Raw genomic sequence first — 22901 nt, 5'->3', positions numbered from 1 at the left:
AACGAGTTGCCTGTTACCATGTAGTTCTTGCACTCTTTGCAGCATGAACCTAAATTTACATGCTGTGCATTATTCTGCCATCTTGTGGTAAGGTCCGAAAATACACCTTTTAAATAAAAAACTTTCATTTCGGCATCAACAATAGGAGAAGCCAGTATGACTTCCTGTGATCTTCACCGTCAGCCCTCAATTACCCATTTTATAGTGGCCATCTTCAGATTCTCATTTCTGCTGTGAGAACTGAAGGGAGAAGATGTGGTTTTGGTTGATGCTCAGAGTTGTATACATCACATACAAGTACTTCATTGATTAATAAGGAAAGCAGATGAGATATAATTGAAGAATATGGGCACCTAGAAACCGGTTCTGAGTGGTCGTCAGCCAGAGAAGATCTAGGACAGAGAATGCATGTTTTTATGAGTTATTCTTTTACCTGTAACCTTCAACTCCATTGTGGGTTTATTGTACTAATAAAAACTCGAACTCTAGCCAACTTTGCAATAGTAGACCTCAAACTTCATTTTGTTTGTGATGTTTGCTGCCATTGTTCTGCATCACATAGATAAAAATGTTTTTGATGCCTCATTTGAATACTGCTCAAATATGTTTCCACTTTGAAGCCTCAAACGAAAAACATATTGCACGTGTGCAAGGTTAATTCTTGCTGTCTTAGCAGAGTTACACATGAACGTAACAATATTTCTTGTAGTGCAGGAGGCATTCATGAGAAGCTTCATGTTGTAGAAACATTTGAACAGGTTTCAAAATGTATGTACTTGCAACTGTTTCACACTGTTTAATGCTGATTGGTCTATTTTGCGGTAAATGTGTACAATGGTGTTGAATGTTTGAAATCCATTGTTCAGAACCCGACATTAGAGTGCACGTCTGGGTGTGTGAGGAGCCCCTTTCGTACTGACCTTAGGAGGCGAATCCATGTTGGGTTGCTCTCCCATTTTATGCTTTGTATTTTGCTGACCTGAACTTTACTGAGTTCTTCTGATTGGTTCTGTATCTTAACCAAACTTTGCGCTTTGATTAATGATCAATTGATGATAATATTTGATTTCTCTACGATCTATAATATGAATATAGACCTTTAAAGTTTACGTTTTCCGTCTGTCGTCTTTGTAGGACCAAACGGGTTGTAAATGTCGATATTGAAAGTGTCCATTTAAAGTGCTATTACTGAAGCACAGGTCTGCACGGAACACAACAATCCATTAAGGGATTAACACTGCTCCCAGGCCATCCGTCATACAGAGAACGAGGTTTAGCGCAATGTCATCATCACTTATTACTGATAAGGAATTGGCGTAACTGGTCTCGGAGTAATACCATATGCGACTGAGGTTATGTTTTACTGTATGTTTTGTATATTTTGTATGCCTCGCGCTTATTACTTTGTTGTGTCTCGCGCTTCTCATTTTGTTCTCGCTCCACTCCTCCACGTCAATGTATGTTCTAGAGTGTGGAGATGTGGATGCTGAGTTGAGAAGAGTGCGGAGGCGTTTCTCTGCTCTTCCAGTGTTTCACGAATAAACACTCCTAATCTACATTCCTGTCTCCGATCATCTTTACAATTGGCGACGAGGATGGGATATACCTTGGTACGCCTTCACGCAGTGACACCTGAGGTCACGTTCTGTAACCTCAATGTGCCGCCATCTTGTCAGGCACCAGCGCTCACCGCATTTCCTCGTTTCACAGCTGATTATTATTCTATTTTGCATACGCGGTGATGCGCACACCAATTTACTCGCGCATCCCGTCCAAGCGTTTTACCACAATAAGCTGGTTATAATTATATTTAGCATACGTGGTGATGCGCACACCTAATTACTTGCACATCCTGCCTAAAAGTATTCTACCATAAACATCTTTCTATTGCTAATAGATGTACACGGTGATGCGCACACCCTTTTAATTGTTTATTGCGCATCTAATAATATAATTCTCTACGGTGATACGCACACCTTGTTTGCTTCTGCTATTTTCCTGTGCACCATCTTACCTTCAATCCTACAGTGATGTGCACACTTATTTAGTTGCATTTTACGAGATTTCATTTTAATTCAGCACGGTGACGCGCACACCTTTATTACTATTCTGTAATTGGATAGTTTGTTGTTTTTTTTTATTTTTACCTTATCTGATTTTCAACATGACAAGTCAAAATTATTCAATCCAGTCTACTCAAGTGTTCTGGCCTGCTGGATCTGATCCATGCATGAAGTGGTCAGAATGGAAAGCCTATTTTCTCAACTTTATAGACCCTATCGAAGAAGATGGGAAAATGACGCCGGAGAGAAAAAAGAAACTGCTATTAACATTCTGTTGGTCCAGGAGGGTTAAAGGCTTATGAAGGAATGACCAAAGCTTTAGGAGGTGGCGATTCCAATGTATTTGACGCTATAATGAAGGATTTTGACACCTACTTTGCACCTAAAGTTTGTATTGGAAATGTGAGGTTTAGATTCTTTCACAGGAAACAAGAAGCTAATGAAACCATAGACGAATACGTATCAGCTTTGAGAACTTGCTGATGACTGTAAATTTGATCATTTAGTTGATCAATTTATCAGAGATCAAGTAGTAATGCACAATAATGACCCAGCTGTACAAGATAGGTTGTGGATAAATGGAGATGCTGAGTTAAAAGATATTTTGAGCATTGTAACAAAGGCTGAAATGTGCAGTGCAAAGTTGCTTAAACAAGATGCCGCTATTGCGGAAAACTCTGCAGAGGTAGTCAGCAATATCAAAGCCAAAATGTCTACTTCCAAAACAAATAATCCGGTAAAATATAAACATGACACCACCAAAAAAAAAGAGTATAATCACAATACCAATTTTAGATGTTATCGTTGCGATAGTCCTTCGCATCTAGCATCCAGTAAAACATGTCCTGCTTTAAGGCAACGATGTTCAAATTGCGGTATTGTGGGTCACTTTAACAAAACTTGCAAGAGGAAAAGCAAAAAGAAAGTCAAGTGTCTGGATGAGGTTGATTGTGATTCGCGTGATTGTGAAGATAGTATTAAGAAACTTACAATCAATGATTCCAGTAATTCTCATAATTTCAATCCGAAAGAGTTATTTAGAATATCTATGACAGTAATAATAGAATCTTAAAAAAACCTTTGTGTACCATGTTTATTGGAGGGATTTCAGTGCAAATGTATGCTGATTCTGGATCGCCATATACTATTGTTGATGAAAAAACGTGGAAATCTCTTTTTGTTGATAAACCTCTCCAACCTGATATTCAACCAGTAGGGTTCTCTGAAGAGAAGATAGATATGGTTGGGTACAGGTCCTTGGTCTTTAAATTCAAGAATAGACAAACCACCAGCCAACTATATGTTGCCAAGAAAGGACCTTCAGTTTTAGGCTGGAAGGACCAGGGTAAATTAGATATAATTCTCAACCCTAACAGTTCAGATCCTGTCATGGTGCTTACTGAGGATGATTTGCTTTGCAAGGAAATGTTAGAGAAGTTTCCCAAAATCTTTAATGGAAGCATAGGAAATCTTAATGATTTTGAGCATTGCATTGTATTGAAGTCTAATGCTTGCCCAAAAATACACAAAGTCAGACAGATTCCTGTTCTCCTCAGGAATGATGTTGAAAAAGAGCTGGATAAATTGGTTAAAGCTGACCTCATTGAACCCGCGGAATGGATTTCTCCGATTGTAGTAGCTAAACGTAGTAACGGCAAATTGAGATTATGTATTGATCTTAGGCAGCTAAACAATAATATTGTAGTAGATACATTTCCTCTTCCCAAAATTTCTGAAATGTTGTCCTTGGTGAAAAATGCAGAGTGGTTTTCTTCAATAGATCTTTCTGCTGCTTATCATCCGATTTGTCTTGCAGATGAGAGCAAACAGTTGACAGCCTTTTTCTCCCCTTTCGGTTGTTTCCAATATAAGAGACTTCCTTTTGGCTTGGCCTCTGCGGCTGCTATTTTTCAGAGGTTAATGTACCATTTATTTGGCCAAATCAAAAACGTCGGATGTTTCCAAGACGATATTCTTGTTTTTGGTGCCGACAGGAATGAACATGACAAAATTCTGAATGAAGTCCTTACCATCCTGAAGTCCAAAGGGTTAACTGTTGAGCATTCCAAGTGTAAGGTTGCTGCCAAATCTATCACGTACTTAGGTCACACTATCAGTAAAGAAGGTATTTCTCCCAAACGCTCTTTAATTGATGCAATTCGTGATGCACCCAACACCAAGAGCAAGGAGGAAATCCGGTCTTTTCTGGGAATTTTATTCCAGATTTGTTAAAAAAAATTCCTCAAAAATGTTCCACATTAGGCAACTTTTCTAGAATAAAGTCAAGCTCTTGTGGAGCACAGAGTGTCAATCTGAATTTGACAACATCAAATGTGCCATTGTAGAAGCCCCTGCTCTAAAGGGATTTGATCCTGATTTAGATAATATCGTTACTGTGGATGCCAGCAACAAGGGTTTGGGTGGTGTGTTATCTCAAATAAGAGCTGATGGCAAAGAGAATATTGTTGGTTATGCTTCCCGTGCCTTCTCTCCGTCTGAAGAAAACATTTCTGTCATTGAAAAAGAGACCTTTGCATGTGCTTGTGCTATGGACCATTTTCGATCTTTTATTTGAGGGAAGTCCTGTGTGGTACGTACTGATCACAAGCTATTAGTCAAGTTACTTACTACAGAAGGAATTGTGAATGCTTCAGCTAGAATCGCTAGATTGTCTTTGCGGTTACAAGATTACATTTACCAGATTGTGTATGTTCCTGGCAAAAAGAATGTTATTGCAGATTTCCTGTCTAGATTACCTATCGAGATGCATGCGTGTGACCCTTCTGACTTGGACATTGAACAAGTTGCTTTGATTCACAATCAAGGCTTATCCAACCTTGATGAGAAGGAATGGTCAAATGGTTATAAACTTGATTCTATTTTACAAAAATTGACCATTTTTATAAATAATGGTTGGCCTTGCAAAAACAAACTTCCTAAGGCTTTTAAAGCCTTTTGGGAAATCAGACATGAACTTTCTGTTAACAATGGTTCTATTTTCAGGGGTGACAGTTATTCCTGCTATTTTAATGAGAATGAAAATTGTTAAACTTTGTCATAAGGAGCACAGTGGCATTGTTAAAACCAAGCAGAGGGTCAAGCAATGGTTTTGGTGGCCGGGAATTGATGTTTTAATTGAGAGAGTTGTTCGTGAATGTTTACCTTGCTGTAATTCTGATAAATCCTTAGTCACTCTGAGACCAAAATTAGGTGAGTCTTTTGTTCCCAACAAACCTTGGCACACTATTGCTATTGACATTATGGGTCCAGTTGGCTTGGAGAAGAAATAGGTTATAGCACTCATTGACACTTTTTCTAGGTGGCCTGACATCAAAGTTGTTAACAAAATTAATTCTGAAGAAATCTTAAAGTTTCTTGACAGAACCTTAATTGAAGAAGGTTTACCTGTCCAGGTTATTTCTGACAATGGAGTCCAATTTATGCCTAACTTGACCCAAGAGTATTTTAAAAGAGCTGGCATTAAACATAGGACAACCTCTCTTTACAACCCTTCTGGTAATGGCATGATTGAAAGATTTAATAGAGTTTCAAAGAGTTCTATTCAAATGGCCATCCAGAACAGTTGTGATTGGGAAGTGCACATTTTTAAAACAGTGTGGATGTATAGATCTACACCTCGTGAATCTTTGGAAGTATCCCCTTTTGAAGTCATGAGAGGTCGTGGTGCCAGAACCAAGTGCAATCCTGAGTGGTTGTTAGAAACGACTTCCTCTACTGTCCCTGTTGAAGTCATTAGATCTAAGATTGTTGATAAATGTAACAAGTACCAAGAAGCGTATAATCAAAAACATATCCTACTAAGGATGTTTATATCAAGGTTGGTTTCTGGGTCAGGGTCAAGAAACCCTGGAAAACTAGTAAGGGTGAAAGTCAATACTTTAAACCTTTAAGAGTTAAGAAAGTCTTTAAAAAATGCTGTACAATTGTCGGATGGTAAAGTTTGGAACCTTAAAAGGATACCCATTTTTCGCCCTCCTTCAAGTTTGTCTAACAAATTTCCTCCTTTGAAGATTACCCGCTCGACTCACTCTGAGTGGGACATTACCACAAAGGATGATGATGCTACCAATTGTGATGGAAATTTTTCATAGCACTTCTAATTGTGTTAATATTGATTCTGATTCTTCAAATGTGAACAATAGTATTGTCATTTCGGGTGAAGGTTGTAATGTGGATTTACCATCTAGTGGAGAGCAAAGCAACATTGAATTACCATCTGGAGGAGATCAAGGAGGAGACCAAGTCAGTGCTGATGTTGACCTTCCACGTTGTGACAACAAATGTATTCGTTCTAAACCTAAATGGATGTCAGGTTATTTTTGTGATGATGTATCTTAATTTATTGATTTTTATGTTTGTTTTTTTTGTTAGGGGGAAGATGTGTTATGTTTTATTGTATGTTTCGTATATTTTGTATGCCTCGCACTTATTACTTTGTTCTGTCTCGCGCTTCTCATTTTGTACTCGCTCCACTCCTCCACGTCAATGTATGTTCTAGAGTGTGGAGATGTGGATGCTGAGTTGAGAAGAGTGCAGAGGCATTTCTCTGCTGTTCCAGTGTTTCATGAATAAACACTCCTAATCTACATTCCTGTCTCCGACCATCTTTACAGAGGTCTGCCGCCGCTGACTGATTCTTTGTTTACTACACAGGAAATTGTGGATCGCCTTGGAGGGTTATACAGCGACTGCACAGAGGACGGCAGCGACATTGACGTGCCAAATCTTTTCAACTCCAAATATACCCAGCAGGTAAAGTAGATTGGTATTGACTACTACAGGGGCAGATCTGATGAGATTTGAGCAGGCTGTTAATAGGAAATGGTTGAAGGGATTGGATTCTTTGAAAGTAAATCCATCCTATCACTCATGTTCTTCAACCTCTTACTGGAGCCCCTCGGAATCCTACACACTGACAGCAACACCAAAGTGTACCATTATGCCTGTGATGCTCAATTTTACAAAACGTTTCATGTCTCTTAACAGTCAATGTCTCAAGCACAACCTTCAACTCAGTCTGGACTGGATGTCCAGTTCCTACTTGAAGCTCAAACCCGTAAAGGCTGAATTCCGCACCAGCAACGAGCAAGACTAGTCCAATATAGGTTCAACCACGTGGAAGGCTTCTACCAAGACCAATTCACTGGAATTCACCCTTAGCTTTTAACTTAAGGATTGTATTCCTATGAAGACGATAGAATAGTGCCAGTTCTCCCTCCTGAAAAAAAGTGAAACTATTCCTCCGGATTTCCAATTTCCCCACTGTAGAGCAAGCTCTAGCACTCTCAAACTAGGATAGAGGCAAAAACCTGCTCCAAGGTCTCCAACCACACAGTAGATCTTTGAAAGAGATTCTATATGCAACAGCACACCTCATCAAGGGCCTGAAAAAACTTGATCATATCTCCTCTCCTCTACTCTGATGGAAGTCCACTGGCTGGAATTGCTTACCCACATCATCTTAAAGACCAGGTGCATCATCTACAACACCACCATGACTCACGAGCATGCATATCTGCATCTGTAAACAATCTTGGATAGTCGTATAGGTCATTTGCCTGTAAAGGTATCTGCTACTCCTATCTAGCTTCACCCTATGCACATACCCATATATATAAATACATATTAGCTACACAGGACGGTCATTTAGTGTTTAGAGTTGTGTCCTAGGTAAGGTCTCTTTGACCATTTATGAACCTTAATGTAAAACATAACTTACAACTCTGCTATACACAAACACCTTTGGCTCCATTCTCTCTGTGGAAATGCAATGACAGATTAGACAAACATTAAACAATCTGAGGGATGTAGATGTATTTACATACTAAACATATGCCATGAGCAAATGGAAAATATAGGAGAGAAATATATTGCTCTGACAACACATGTTGGGAAACAGGAAATGGACAGAATTAGTATATTTGCCAAAGACCAACTTGGCCTGGGCCTGCTTCATTCTGGAACCAGTAACCCATAACAGGAAGTGGAGCTCCAGGAGCCTGGTCCTCGTTCACTTTGGAATAGATGCGCATTACCTGACCAGGATGAATGAGTGATGTATAACCCTGCCACTCATAAGCTTCTTTGACAGGAGGTGGGCCCTACCACAGGAAGCTTCATAGATTCTAGGAGTAAAGAGTAAAACACACATGTTTCTAAAGCTTTAGAAAAAGAGGAGTGGTTTTTGCCAAAGGCCAAAATGAAAGAGTAATGGAGTAAAGAAGCACATGGTGGACAAGAGTTTATTCAAAAAAATAAAGGTTGGGGAGCACAAATTGTTTGGAGCAAATCCAAAAACGCTTAAACAAAGCAAAAGCATTTGTGGGTATCTCATTAATTACAATGGAAAGTAGGAAGTGGGAGTAAAACACACAGACACTGAAATTGAGCGCAAAACCAGGTCTGTGTAAAAGAAAAAGAATTTTAATTATCAAAGGTATGACCAAGATTACCAATAATGACATTACATTTTATTTTATCTCCCAGGTATGTGTCCGTTCCTGCTTCCAGACCGCCATGGTCAAGCGTTGCGGTTGTGGCTATTATTTTGATCCCTTGCCCCCTGGTGAAGAATACTGTGACTACCATAAGCAGACCAACTGGGGTGAGTAACAGTAGCAGTGCTTAATTTGTGAAAATATAAATGCCAGAGCCCAGCTCATCTCTCAGGATTCTAATACAGCTGGCACCTTTACCTTTCCAAATATTTTCTGACCATCCCACTCATACAAGTGGGACATTTTGGGCTATTCCAGGCCACCTCATGATGTATGGATATCTTTGAAGGTCTACATACTTTTAAAGCCCATTGATATTATGTAATACTCTACTGATTTGTGTGCCTCAAAAATAGGCAGACAATGACACCATGTAGTCAACTTCAATAAATAACTGCAGATGTTCAAAGTAAGTCCAAGTGCCAGGCACCATCAAACGTGAGTAACAAATAAAGCACAGACCGGTGGTAACATGATTTTAGGGATTCATCAGGGACACCAGGTTGGGGGAAACTGTCCCTGTTATGTGGGGTTTCATGGAATGCAAAAATTACCCTATTTCCAGAATATACTATTCCATTACTGCTGATCTGCCCCCGTCACGTAGAACTTCCAGGGCTCTCTTCTGGCTGTGAATCAGGCAAAGGATTTTCAAAGTCCATTTTGTGGTATGTAAGTAGTACTACAGTATGTTTTACTGCAAAACATAATTCAGAAACCTAGGAGTGTAATTCTCCAACTCCATCTCTCCTATTTTTTTTATTAAGGGGAGATCTTTAAATATGCATCTTTACTACATAGGGACCAATTATGGTACCATAAGCATAGTAATCTCCTGTTTGGAATAATTTCCGACCGACCCATTTTGATGGAGATGGTTAGATTAATCCAAATGGGATTTCCTGCAATTCGTAAAGGGGCCTGTAATCCCAAGGGCGGCTCTTTCTGCCTTAGGGATTACGATGGCAGATTCCTACAGCCTTTCTGTGCTCGCCTTTCCAACACAGAAAGGCTGTGGGAATCCGAATTTGTGGGCCCCCAGCAGGGCCCCAATGGGTGCAAGCCCTACGGATGACAGCCTAGAGGGCACCTACAGGGCCCCCCGGTTGATCCCTGCACCTGGTGGCAGGCACTGCTTAATTGTTTTATTACACAATAAATTCATTTAAACATTTTGCGTTAGATTGGATTTTTGTTTAGTAAATCATTGGAAAAATAATCTTAGTGTAATGTTTTTTTAAATAATTAAATATTTAATTCAAATTTAAGTTAACAGTGCTGAGATTTTTCTTGTTTTCCTCTACAGTTATGACTTTATTATGTAACATGAAATATTTTTACTTTTATTTTTTTATTTTTGAGAAGTTTAATAAACTTTCTACTTTTTGCCTATACTTTACTATAGGGAGCTCTCTGTCCAAATGTTAGAGAATTCTGTCTACTGGTGAAACTCTGCTATTAGTATCTTTACACTAATAACTTAATTTTGTATTTAATATTTAATTAATTTAAATATATTAAATGAAATTACAATACATTTTTAAGTACCTCATTTTATAAAAATCCCAGCTAAAGTAAAATATTTGTATTTGCTTATTAGGTATTACAAAAATGTTTGTTTATAATTAATTTTTAAAAAAATGCAGAAATGTAGGTCAGGTTTATTATAAAAAAATAAAAATGCTTTTAAAATATTTTAGCACAAAATATTTTTATTTGTATATATTTTAAATATTAACATAAATTTATATTTCTAAAAGTCAAAATGAACTAATTTATTTTAACATTATTTGCCACAGGGTTTTACTTTAGGTCGCTGCGCTATTATTTTCTGTGAGAGGGTTTTGCAGTATCTGGGCTTGGCCGTGTGTGGTGCTGGACTTACTCTTGTGAATTTAGCTCCACCCTGTGATTCAGGAGGTGGGTGTTCATGAGCAGCTCCTGATTTCCCATTGCAGCTTTTTTTACTCAATAGTATGATACTGCCTGCAAACCTGTCAAGTTCCTTGTCAACACCTGGGTCAGAATTTTCACTGATGGGGTTTTGAGATTATAGTGTGTGCTTATGGGAGAGGGGCTCTTTCTTTGCTGATCATGTTGAACTTTTAGCTGCCCTCAATATTGTGGAACATCAGAAAGATGCCTCTAAAGCAGGGAGCAAGAGCTGCTAAATCCCAGCAAACTTGCTGAATATCCACACAGGATAAAGTTTATACTTGGTTGTAAAGTGGGGGTAGTGTACGCTATTAATGGTTATCCTCAAAATCTGTAAGCAGCTGGCTCTCTTTGGCTGATGTTGCAAAGCCCTGCTCTAAGGACTCTCAGACAGCACATCCTCAAAGAAGGGAGAAACATAACACTCAAAAATAATTTCACATAGTACTCTTCGGCACCTCGTATCCATTTGTTTCTTCCTATACTGCTGAGTTCCTGGTCAACCTCCTCCTCATAACCTCCTCTTCCTGTCTTTATATTTGTTTTGACTATAACCTGCTGCTGATATCAGAGAGCTAGTGTCATTGGCAATCAGTTGCCAGTCTTTGTTATTGTCATTAATGTTCCCACAGTGAATGTTGTGTCCAAAGATAGGAATTTGGTGTGAAAATGCTTGTACGCTCTCAAAACCTGGTCCTGTTGAAGAGGTTCACATAGAAGAATAGGTTTTCAGAAGAGCCTTGAAAAACTAGGCCAGGCGTGGAGGCGAGTGTAGGGTGATAGCCGTGTTTTTATAAAAAATATCAACTACCACTATATCATAAGGTAAGTAGATGTTAAGTAAATCTATACATATCTTTATGATCTAGTGGTAGCACATATTGTGGAATCAGTATTTGTGCGGATCGATATTATTGATTCCAATGTTGTGACATACAGCCTGTTCAGACAGGCTCTCATTACGATGGTGGTCGGTAGGACCTCCATTGTATCAAGCAGGTGACAGTTCGACAATGAGTCGGCGGTCCCACCTGGTCTATTACGATCAGACCGCTGTGCAGATGGTCGGAAAGTGCTTTTTTTCTACTGCAGCTTGTGCTGCAGCCCAAGAAAAGGGATACAGCAGTAGAAAAAGGTGCTTTATGCACATCCATGCACCTTGTGCCAGTCACCAGGTGGTGCCTGGCACACGGTGCATTGATGTTTGGGGGGTACTACATGTGGCCCCACGCCACTTAGCATCCCTGCTTGGGGCCCCCTAAAGTTCATTACCATCTGTCTTTTCATGGCAGTGGGAGCACCATGAAAAGACAGTCGGAAATGGACACACAAATCCCTACAGTAGTGCCTGGACAGGCATTGCCTCCATTGTTGGGTTTGGATTATGACTTCTGCCCGACCGGATCTTGGATCCTTTAGATGCAGCGGTCTTCGCCCTCCCTCCCCCGACCTTTGCACTATGACTGCCGGTATTGTAATCTAGCGGTCGGGCCGATGGCCTGAATGTCGGGTGGACTACCACCTCAGCCTGTCGGTGGTGGTCCACCCACTATCCTAATGAGGTTCTTAGTGTTTGAGTTGAAGCAGAACTGTAGTGCATTTCTAATTCTAATGATAATTCTGATGGATGTGGGCCAACGGTTGTAAAATCCACATTCACTATATATTTTTTATTCTCCTATTTAAGTTGATCTTTTCTCACTTCAAACACAAACTTTTTCCCCCCAGGGCATTGCTACTATAAACTTGAAAACGAATTTGCCTCTGATGAACTTGGATGCTTCGCAAAATGCCGGAAACCCTGCAAGTAAGAACCATTACCGAGACATGCAGTCATTGGATACTTGAAAGGATAAGGATGAAGTATTAGATGGACCTACATAGACCCAAGAGGTGGAGAATGAGCCCTGGCTCTGGAGGCTGGGTTTGGATCAGTGGTTATTTAGGAGGAGGCAAAGGTGTGTTGGGTGTAGAGTGTGCTGAGCATTTCCTGTCTGTAGCAGCATATTTTAGGATCAGTGACTATAGAAGGTGGTGTAACTGCACTTACTATGGGAAGTGGTGTAGGGAAGTTGGGTGTGCTGTATGGGCACCAGTTGTGGTGTTCTAGGGGTGGTGTAACCGCATTGGTTGGGAGTGTTGGAAAAATAGTCCTGCAATGTGTTGTCGGACCACTAATTGTGGCAGGCAGTGTAGGAACACTGTCAGTGGATCGAGGTGTAAGAGCACTGATTTGGATGAGGGTATGGGAGGTCTAGTATTGGAATGAGGTGTAGAAGCACTAAATGTTGTAGGTGATAGAGCAGCATTGACGGTGGATGTGGTGTAGGAGCACTGGTAGGGGGTGGTTGAGTAGGACCACTTGCTGCTGATGGTGAAAAAGGTCTGGTTGTGGATGATGTGCTGTGTAGGAGCACTGGCTTTGGCTGGTGGTGAAAGAGCACTAGTACTGGGATGTGGTGTGGAACCACTAGTTGCAGGAGGTGGTAGAGGAGCATTGGCTGTGGATATATAGGTACTGTTTTTAGGAGGTGCTGTTATAGCACTTGTGGATACTGGTGTAGGAACCATTGTTCTAGGGTGTGGCAGGTGGCGTAGTAGCACGGCCTGCAGATGATGTTATAGGAGCACTGGTTGTAGAAGTATAGCTGTAAGAGCACTTGTGAATGATGGTGTAGGAACCATAGATCTGGGATGTGTTGTAGGAGCACTGATTGCAGCAGGTGGTGTAGGAGCCCTGCCTGCAGATGATTGTGTAAGAACACTGGTTGTGGAGGTGCTGTAGGAGCACCTGTGGATGATGGTGTAGGAATCATAGTTCTGGGATGTGGCAAGTGGCGTAGTACCCGTGCCTGCAGATGATGGTATAGGAGCACTGGTGTGGAAGTACAGCTGTAGCATCACTTGTGAATGATGAGGTAGGAGCCAAGTTTGTGGAATGTGCTGTAGGGGCGCTGTTTGCAGCAGGTGTAGGAGCACTGACTGCAGATGATGTTGTAGGAGCACTGGTTGTAAGAGGTGAGGTAGGAGTGCTTGGATTGTGTGGACATGTTGACCAGCAGGGTGTTTTTGGAACACTATCTGTAAAACATGGCATATGGAGTCAATGTTGATGGTGGAAATTGTGTAATGGGCTTGAATCCCTATATTTTGCACTGATTGGTGGTTATTCTTCCCTAGGTTGACAGAGTTCCATCTCTCTGCTGGATATTCTAGGTGGCCCGCGGAGTCTAGCAAGGTATGATTCCATGCAAGGACCAATCCTATGCATTCAGTCCTATATTGAGTTTAAGTCAATCAAATGAACAGGGTGGCAGCAGCTAATTACTGGGCGTCTCTCCTGCACTTTGCTGTGTCAGACTTTGCACATCTGTATATCACACTATGCACACCCCCCTGTGCACCACCCCTGAGACGCTTCTGGGGCACAGTGTCATGGAAGGGATTTATCCTGGATATGTTTCTACTTCTATTCAAGAGAAACCTCCTGTCTCATGCTGTAGGAGTAAACCTGACCTCCCCGTTCTGTAGGATGTGTGGCATGCACACTAGATGACACCACATTCAAATACTTAAGGGCCAGATGTTCGACCATTAAGTTCAGTGAGTCGCAAATTGCGACTCGCAATTTGCGGCTCGCTAAACTTAATATACAACAGTGTCTCAGGCACTGTTTGCTATCCCCAATAGGGTCGCAAATTGCATGTCTCATGAATATTAATGAGGCTGTCGCAAATTGCGACCCCATTGGGAATGGCGTAGCACGCCCAGGGATGGTGGCCTGCTGGGGTCAGCAGACCACCATGTCTGTGACTGCTTTTTTTAATAAATCAGTTTTTTTTTTAAATGCAGCCTGTTTTCCTTAAAGGAAAACGGGATGCTTTAAAAAAGAAAAAAAATGTAACTGGGACCACTGCCTGCTCTCAAAAAATATTTGCAAGCCCATTCACAAAGAGGAACCTTCCCGTTTGCGAGAGGCTTACTACCTTTTTGAAAAGGGTGGTAAACTGTGAATGTTTTGCGAATGCAGTCGCAAAACAACAGTGCATGGCATGGTGACTCGCTATTAGTCAGTGACTCACAAAATGGCATTTGTACATGCCTGGAACCTTTTTTGCGGTCCTAAACCGGAGGATCGCACATTTGTGGTCGCAAAAAAGGGTTGTACATCTGGCCCCAAGATATCTCAAAAAAGTAGCTGGCTAATCTCTCCTCATGCTGCAAAAAGAACGGAAATCCATAGGCGCATTGCCAGTCAAAGTGTATCCACACATAGAGCCTTATTTGCAGTACGGTGGATAGAATACCCCATGACAAACCTGCAGATGTCTTGTCTGTATTGCCAATGTATTATAGCCTATGGCACCTGTAATATAGCAGATAGCATATCCACCATGAAGAAGGGAATGGGTCTGACTAGGAAACGAATCATGGTCTGAAAGCTTTTCTTGACTAGCAGAGCTGATCCAATGGCTTGCAGCAGTGAGCTATAGGGATAAAAGAGTTACTGCTTCAGCACTGCATTCTTAGGATGATGCTACAGTGAGATACTGCACAATGTATTTTGCCTCAACCCCTATATTATTTATGATGGGAATGGGTATCCTTACATTTTGCTGGTGGGAAAAAGTTAAATGGCTCACAGGAACCATTCATGATCCCTACCAAAGCAAAAATCTAAAATAAGTGTCTGAGTTACTCACCCCTTCCTTCTGTTCCTGCTAGCTACCATCTCTTTCGAAAATTCATCCTTAGTTTGGCACATTAGAATGTTTATTACTCCTCCAGCTAGGGTTGGGAGTTTTGGGGTGAGAAGTTCATTCTTGGCTTGGCACATCTCATCCCTCTGGGATCCATATAAACAAGGGTAGAGACCTTTACAAACCAGCTGCAGTGCTTAAATAGGAGGGCACCAATGCCAGGTCTTTTGAGGATCTTGAGATATCTGTTATTTTCATTGGTCAGTGACATATATGGAAATGCCTGTTTCCATTGCACATGAGATCACCTCAACTATAGGATGCCGGGATGTGTGAGGGTGTGAGCAATGTTCATGACGTGGTATGGCTTTCAAGGTTCATTGACCACTGAATGTTTTTTTTGTTGCAGAAGTGGGTGTTCTACTTGTTGTCCCAGCAGAACAAGTACAACATAACTGACTCTGAAAGGTAAATGCTCTCATGATCAATCAATAAATCAGGGAAGTTTAAAGCGTGCTACTCACCCGTGAGGGTATCAAGGCGCTGGGAGGGTGAGGGGGGAAGCCGCTCTGGTCAGTCAGAGACAAGGTCTTGAGGGTCTCCCTGAAGATGTGCAGGGTGGGGGCGCATCTGATGTTGATTGGCAGCTTGTTCCAGGTCTTAGCCGCGATGTAGGAGAAGGTTCTTCCCCCCCGTTCTTGCTCTCTGGATGCACGGGGGTTCGGTGAGGGCGAGGTCGGCGGAGCAGAGGTTTCTCTTGGGTACGTGGAAGGAGACTGTTGTTGAGATATTGTGGTCCCGCATTGTGAAGGCATTTGTAGGCATGGGTGAGTATTTTGAAAGTCACTCTTTTCTCGACTGGGAGCCAGTGGAGGTTACACAGGTGCTGGATGGTGATTGTGTCGAGGGATGCCAAGAATGAGTCTGGCTGCTGTGTTCTGTATGGTCTGGAGTTTGCGGAGCAGAGACTTGTTGATTCCGGCGTAGAGGGTGTTTCCGTAGTCCAGTCTGCTGGTTATGAGTGCGTGGGCAACTGTCTTCCTTGATTTGGGTGGGATCCATTTGAAGGTCTTTCGGAAAATGCGTAAGGTGTTGAAGCAGGTGGAGGCGATGGCGTTGACCTGTCTGGTCATGGAGAGGGAAGAGTCTAGAACAATGTCGAGGTTTCGGGCGTAGTCTGTGGGGTTTGAGGGGGCTGCCGAGAATGGCTGGCCATCAGGTGTTGTCCCATGCTGAGGGGGAGGGTCCGAGCACTTCTGTCTTCTCTGAGTTGAGCTTTAGGCAGCTGTTGCTCATCCAGGATGCAACGTCCTTCATACTTCCTGGAAGTTGAGTCTGGTGGTGATTGGGTCCTTGCTGAGGGCGAGGATGACCTGGGTGTCGTCTGGGTAGGATACTATGCTGAGTCCATGCTGTCTGACGATGGCGGCGAGGGGGGCCATGTAGAAGTTGAAGAGCGTGGGGCTGAGCAACAATCCTTGGGGTACTCCGCAGTTGATTTCCGTGGGTTTGGAGAGAAAGGCTGGGAATCTGATTCTTTGGGTTCTGCCGGTGAGGAAGGAGCAGAGCCAGTCGAGGGCGGTTCCCTGTATGCCGGCTTTGCGGGGTCTGGTGGGGACTGTGTGATGGGAGACGGTGTTGAAAGCTGCAGAGAGGTCGAGTAGGATCAGGGCTGCTGTGTGTCCTTGGTCAAGGAGGGTGCGGATGTCGTCTGTGGCGGCGAGTGGAACGGTTGCAGTGCTGCGGAATCCGGATTGGGAGAGGTCGAGGATGGAGTTTTCTTCGATGAATCTTGTCAGTTGGATATTGGTTGTCTTCTCTGTGTCTTTTGGCACGAAGGGGAGGTGAGAGATGGGTAGTTCTTGAGGTCCGTGGGATCTGCTGAGGGCTTCTTGAGCAGGGGGGCTGACTTCTGCTCGTTTCCAGTCTTTGGGAACTATGCCTGTTTTCGAGGTGAGTGTTGATTGTCTGCCATAATTCCGGGGCGATGGCGGCGGCTTTGTGGAAGATGTGCGATGGGCAGGGGTCCATAAGGGCTCCTGAGTGGACGCCTTTCATGGTTGATGCAGTGTCTTTGATGGTGACTGGGGTCCAGGTGGTGATGGTGGGCTGGTTGGCTTGTGGAGGAGGTGGTTTCGGAGTCGTGTGTCTGGTCGCTGAAGTTGTCAGAGGCCCTTGATTTTCAGGTGGAAGTAAGAGCCGAGCTTGTTGCAGATGGTGGGGGTGGTGTCCGTGGCTTCGATGGGGGAATTTGGTGAATTCCTGGATGATGCTGAAGAGCTCCTTGGAGTTGGAGAGGATCTTGTTCTGGATGGAGGTCCTCTTGGTAGTTCTGATGCATTGGTGGTAATCTGTCATGGTGTTCTGGTATGTGGTGCGGTCTTCCGGGGATTTGCTGTTTCTCCAGTCCTTCTTGAGACCTCTGCAGGTGCTTCTGGATTCTTGGAGGTCGACTGTGAACCAGGTGACCTTCCTGGGGCGCCGCCTGTCGGATTTACTTAAGGGTGCGAGCTCGTCTGCACAGTTTGAGAACCATCTGTGGAGTCCTTGCGCTGCAAGGGGGGGCATCGCGGTTGAGGGTGGAGTTGAGCTGCTCCTCCATGATCTTGCTCCAGGTTTGGGCACTGTGGGATTGTCGATGTGGAAGTGTACGCAATGGTGGTCCATCCATGGGGGTTGCGTGGTGTGGCTGAAGTGGATGTTGTTACCTCCTGCGAAGATGGGGTCGAGGGTGTGTCCTGCCTTGTGGGTAGGGGTGGTGATGAGTTGTTTCATTCCGAGGTTGGCGAGGTTGTCCAGGAGTGTGGTGATGGGGTTGCTGAGGTTGTCGAGGTGGAAGTTGAGGTCTCTGATGAGTATGTAGTCCATTGAGGCGATGAAGTCGATGATGGTAGCAGTGAACATAGTTGGAGGTCTGTAGGTGAGGGTGCCTCTTAGGGTCGTTCTGGGGCTGGTATGGATCTGGAAATGGAGGTGGTAGGTGGGCTGTTGCTTGAGATGGAGGTCATGAGACAGAGGAAGCTGTTCAGACAAAAGTTAGGGTGAAATTCCCAGCATGCCATCCCTTAGCAGACCTCATTTTAGTGCAGGTCAAAACCAAGGGATGGGCACTACCTTCACTTCCTGTATCCTTCCAGGCTTCTAACTAAGACTACAGTGCCTCTCAATCACTGGGTGCTACAATCCCTCTGATTCACTCTATAATCTAAAGTATCTCCCACTGGTTTTGTAGATCACAGCAATTCTCACTCACACTCTAGACTACAATCCCACCTATGCATTCTATGGTCTGCAGGGCCTCTCCTTCACAGTGGAATGCTGTCCCTGTTCACACTGTACACTATAGTATTTCCATTTTTAAACCCTACCTCCTCCTATTCGTGCTGTGGTCTTAAGTGTCACCTGTCCATACCATACTATAACCCATCACCTATAACATACACTTAGGGCCATTTACTCATGTGGCAATTGAGAGCCAAATTATGTGACCAGTCTGATTAAATTGTGTGACAAGATAAGTCCAATTATTCACCTTAATTTAGAACAGCGTTATTTCGTTATTTTTATTAATTTGTCATTTCAACACCTATTGCTACTGCTTGGCCAGCATTGCACCTTATTAGTAATAGTTAAAAACCTACTTGGAGCACAAAGCAACCGAAAGATCACGGAGCTGAACCGTTTTCTACTAACTTTTGATCTGTTTGAGAGACTTTTTTTGTTAAATCTGCAAATAATGCAGCAGATACTGGTTTATGTGGCAAATCCATAATTGTGCAGAAAGCATTGTGGCCACAGAATCCCATAATTCCAGTGGCAATCCCCTCAGTACATCCTGTCCACACTATCTAATGCAATGTTCCCATGTACACACTGTAGCCTACTCCCACTCTCAGACCCACACAGACCGCAGCACGACCCCTTCCGGTTTCATGGCATTTACTTGCTGGATATATTTCTTTGAACAATATTTTTATGGTATTTGAAAAGTTCCTTATAGTGTTTCTCTCCCTTCCGAATCCTCATATTTTGTTTTTGATGTCTCCATTGTCTGGCTCTGTTTTAGTAGTTATTCCTCCATTCGCTTTAAATATTGACCAAAAGTTTCTTTCTGTTAAGTTTCGTACATTTTATTAGCACCCAGTCAGAGACCTGCTACAACTGTGTTGAATAACAACTCCTGGAATATTTAATGATTGCTCCATCAGAAATGCATGTGAAACTCTAAGCGTTTGAGATAATATCTTTGGAAAATTGCGAATTAAAAAGCACAATTTGGGCAAGGGTTTTAATCTTATTTTACGCCATGTGGAGATCCCCTAGGGACAACTCTTGGAGTTGGGATAATGCGCTTTGAAGGCCACACATGTTTGAAAGTCAACTAGTGGAAAATGCAGAGAGGCTGTGGTGGAACCTGGGTAGAGACCTTGCATGGTCCTGTATTGTTTTCTAATCACATCTTCTTTGGTGTTGCAGAAGCGGGGTTTCCAAATTAAACATCTTTTTTTCGGAAATGACGTACAAATCTACTGTGGAATCCCCTACACTTAATGTAAGTAACAGGAAACTAGTGGAGGTGGGCTGCAGCGTGGTGGATATGGGTGGGTACGGTGATGGACAAGGCATATTCTCCAGAGTGCAGGGTCCATGGGCTTAGATGCCATCAATGATGCAGCTACCTCACATGGGCTTCTTGGTTGGATTTTCTGTAGTTCATATCATTTTCTTTAGTCCCAGGTGAAATGGTGGAAGCATAATTGGTGTAATTTTGTAAATTTTGCGCTATGGTTCTTATGCTAAATTCGCGAAATTATGCCTTTATGCCATGTCATGTAATTTCAAGCCGTTCATGGCCGAATGCTAGAGTCTGTATGTTTTGTACTATACTTTTAATGCAAAATGTGTTCTCACATCAAAAATTGAGGATGCATTTTGAGCGAAATTATAGCGGTAAATGTTTTATTGGCATCTTGTCCAATTATGTGTAACTTCGTGAAAGTTTCCTGAAATTTTGCGTAATTACACTACAGCACGTTTCTTACATTTCGCACACACATACTTCTGATGTAGTTTCTGGGCTATTCTCTATATCTCACTGTTGGATTTCCCTTTGCTCCACAGATGGTGGTTCTGCTATCCCTCCTGGGAAGTCAGTGGTCCCTCTGGTTCGGCTCGTCTGTTCTGTCGGTTGTAGAGATGGGAGAGCTTTTGTTTGACCTGGTGGCCCTCACTATCATCTTGTATCTGAAGCGCCGTCAAAAAAGGAAGATGGAGTCTGTGGAGTCTGTGGAAGAGGTTACGTCTGATCCCACCCCAGCATATCCCCATTGGGAGGGCCGCGATAATCCGGATTTCCAGCCTGAGGAGGAGCCACCCTCGCACCAGTTCCGGGTAGTGGCTGACATCACCCCGCCACCTGCATATGACAGCCTTGAGATGCAAGCCGTAGAGGAGTGCGAGGCCAGCTGCTCCTGCTCACACCGGTCAAGCCTCCGAAGCAATATATCCTCTAAGAGCCAGTCCTCGACAGCCTCCGAGAATGCCTGATGGGGCGCTTTACATCATGAAAGGTTCTCCCACTGCCACAACTTCAACAATTCTACCACTTTCCTACTGAGAAAAGGGGTAGTAGCCACCTCTTAGCAGCATTACTACCGGGTACCCAATTTCTTCAAGCTTGTTATTTCCAGGTGATGTTTTTATGTGGGAACACAAAATACGGTGGATGGGTGGACGGGATAGCTTGCGGTCTTTGCCATCCATGGATAAAGAAATGACACCTTTGAAGGGCAGTCACATGCACGATTGTCTTGTGGGCAATGCTGTATGGCCATCATCTATGACAGTCACTTCAAAGATTATCGCACATACTTTTCTTGAAGTCTGACTTCCCACATGACTTGAATGGGCATTTTCTTAATAAAGTCTAGGGAATTTTAACAATCACAAAAAACTAAATCTGCTAAAAGAACATTTTTGCTCTGTTCCTCTAGACAAAACACTTATCAGTGTTACATGCACTATAGGTTTTTGCTTTTGAAGGAAGAAGAAATTTAGAATTTTGCAGTCCAAGCACGAAGGAAATTCACAATAACCAGTATCTGCGTTCCATAATGTTGGTTGCTTGGAAAAGGAAACGCAATCTCGCCGTTGTGACTCGATATATTGACAGATATGAACCTTGTAGCCTCCATAAGAAATTGTCTTGAGTCCAAATCACTCACAAATCAATGTATTTCTTCAAACTAATGCCTTCTTACTTGAAGATTCTTTGGTTATCATCGCTGTGAAACATCTTTAAGAGTGCAGAAAGAGGTTCTTGAGTGATTTCTATCCGGATTAATTGAGAGAATCCTGGGTAACTTCTAGAGAGTATTAAAGTTTAGGATTGAGATAACTGTCATCAACCACACATTTTTTAATTGCCGATATGGCTAAATACCACTTCTAACCTGCCACTGTCTAAGAATGCTGTAGCAACAAGTATCTAAGAGCATCTCACCCATACCCTGCCTGATTCCAGCTGAGGTACTTTAAAGGCAGACTTGAGAAGGTCCTTTAGATGCAGTAAATGCCTTTGGCCTCTGTACCTTATTTAGGGTTCCTTCCTCTGCTGTGAAAATTCTTATCCACTAAATTGGACATTTCCAGGAACGGAGCCTGCAGAATATTGTCGTCTCCACACCATAACTCCTGCTTTCTGGGATTAAGATTCCCTAATTACTCTCTGTTAACACCAAAATATAGGCTTTTATTCAACACCTCAGTGGATTCTAGGATTGTTTTACGTCAATTGACGCAGTAGATCTAAAGTAAAAGATAACAAAGCTATTTAGAAATGAAGACAGGATTCCAATATGGTGTAGACACAAAGTATTATGGTAATTTACGCTGCAATCAATATACGACATCGCAAGAATACACATAGATCGGCAAAGATCTGTTTCCCTTCCATAAGTCTAATCCATACCACCCTTCTGCATGACTAGAGGAGGGGGTTTCACCGGCATATTGTCTGTGTGAAGACAACAAGAACGATGTACAGTCTTTGCTTATGGTCTAGGGAGAGGAGGCCCTGACCAATGGGGTGCATGACATACGAATTGGACAGCGGGATGGGCAGACAGGGGTGGCACCGTTGAGCAGAAGACGATAAATGCACTGATAACTTCCTTTTGCCCTGTTGGTTTTTAAAAAAGAATGAAGGATTTTATACTATCCAAAAATATTAAATTAATGGTACAAAAGTCACAATTTGTCTACCAATTTGGAGAGAGAGTTTAGCTTACTTGAATCAGAAAACTTTAAGGTAACAATGTTAAACTTCTCTGTATAAAAAAAACTGGGTAATTAAAAAAAATAAATCTGCTTTTTATTCCAACAAATCCATTGATGTTGTTTATAAAAATCTTTGTTTTTTTTACTAACAGCATAAAAATGTAATGTTACGTTTCCTGAAGTGTAAAATTGGCAGTTGACGCAATACCCTCGGAGTTACTGATAATTCAACACAGTTTTTAATGAATGACACCAGAGACAATCTAAGTGATCACTAATGTGCTTCTCATAAGGTCAATGAATTGGGGTCAAAGGGCAGGGTAAGTGCCTCAAGAAAAAAGTAAGCATGCTAGGTAAAGGTCTGCATGACCAGGTTGCATGTCAATAATTCACCTTTTATGTCGCCA

The 22901-nt window shown here is 42.4% G+C and overlaps 1 protein-coding gene across 1 annotated transcript in view; it reads left to right on the top strand.

The window, feature by feature from the left end:
* SCNN1A (sodium channel epithelial 1 subunit alpha) overlaps window positions 1-22605 on the top strand; it is a 117521-nt gene extending 94916 nt beyond the window's left edge. Inside the window, exons 7-13 of the mRNA XM_085619792.1 lie at window positions 6738-6836; window positions 8571-8688; window positions 12245-12323; window positions 13697-13754; window positions 15626-15684; window positions 19693-19768; window positions 20338-22605. Of these exons, the coding sequence (XP_085475918.1) occupies window positions 6738-6836; window positions 8571-8688; window positions 12245-12323; window positions 13697-13754; window positions 15626-15684; window positions 19693-19768; window positions 20338-20763 (915 nt within the window). The 3' untranslated portion in view covers window positions 20764-22605. The remainder of the gene's footprint in view (window positions 1-6737; window positions 6837-8570; window positions 8689-12244; window positions 12324-13696; window positions 13755-15625; window positions 15685-19692; window positions 19769-20337) is intronic.
* The last annotated feature ends 296 nt before the right edge of the window (window positions 22606-22901 follow it).

This window comes from Triturus cristatus, chromosome 7 (assembly GCF_964204655.1).
Source record: "Triturus cristatus chromosome 7, aTriCri1.1, whole genome shotgun sequence".
In the NCBI taxonomy this organism is placed as follows: domain Eukaryota; kingdom Metazoa; phylum Chordata; class Amphibia; order Caudata; family Salamandridae; genus Triturus; species Triturus cristatus.
This window is presented reverse-complemented; position numbering and strand designations above follow the sequence as displayed.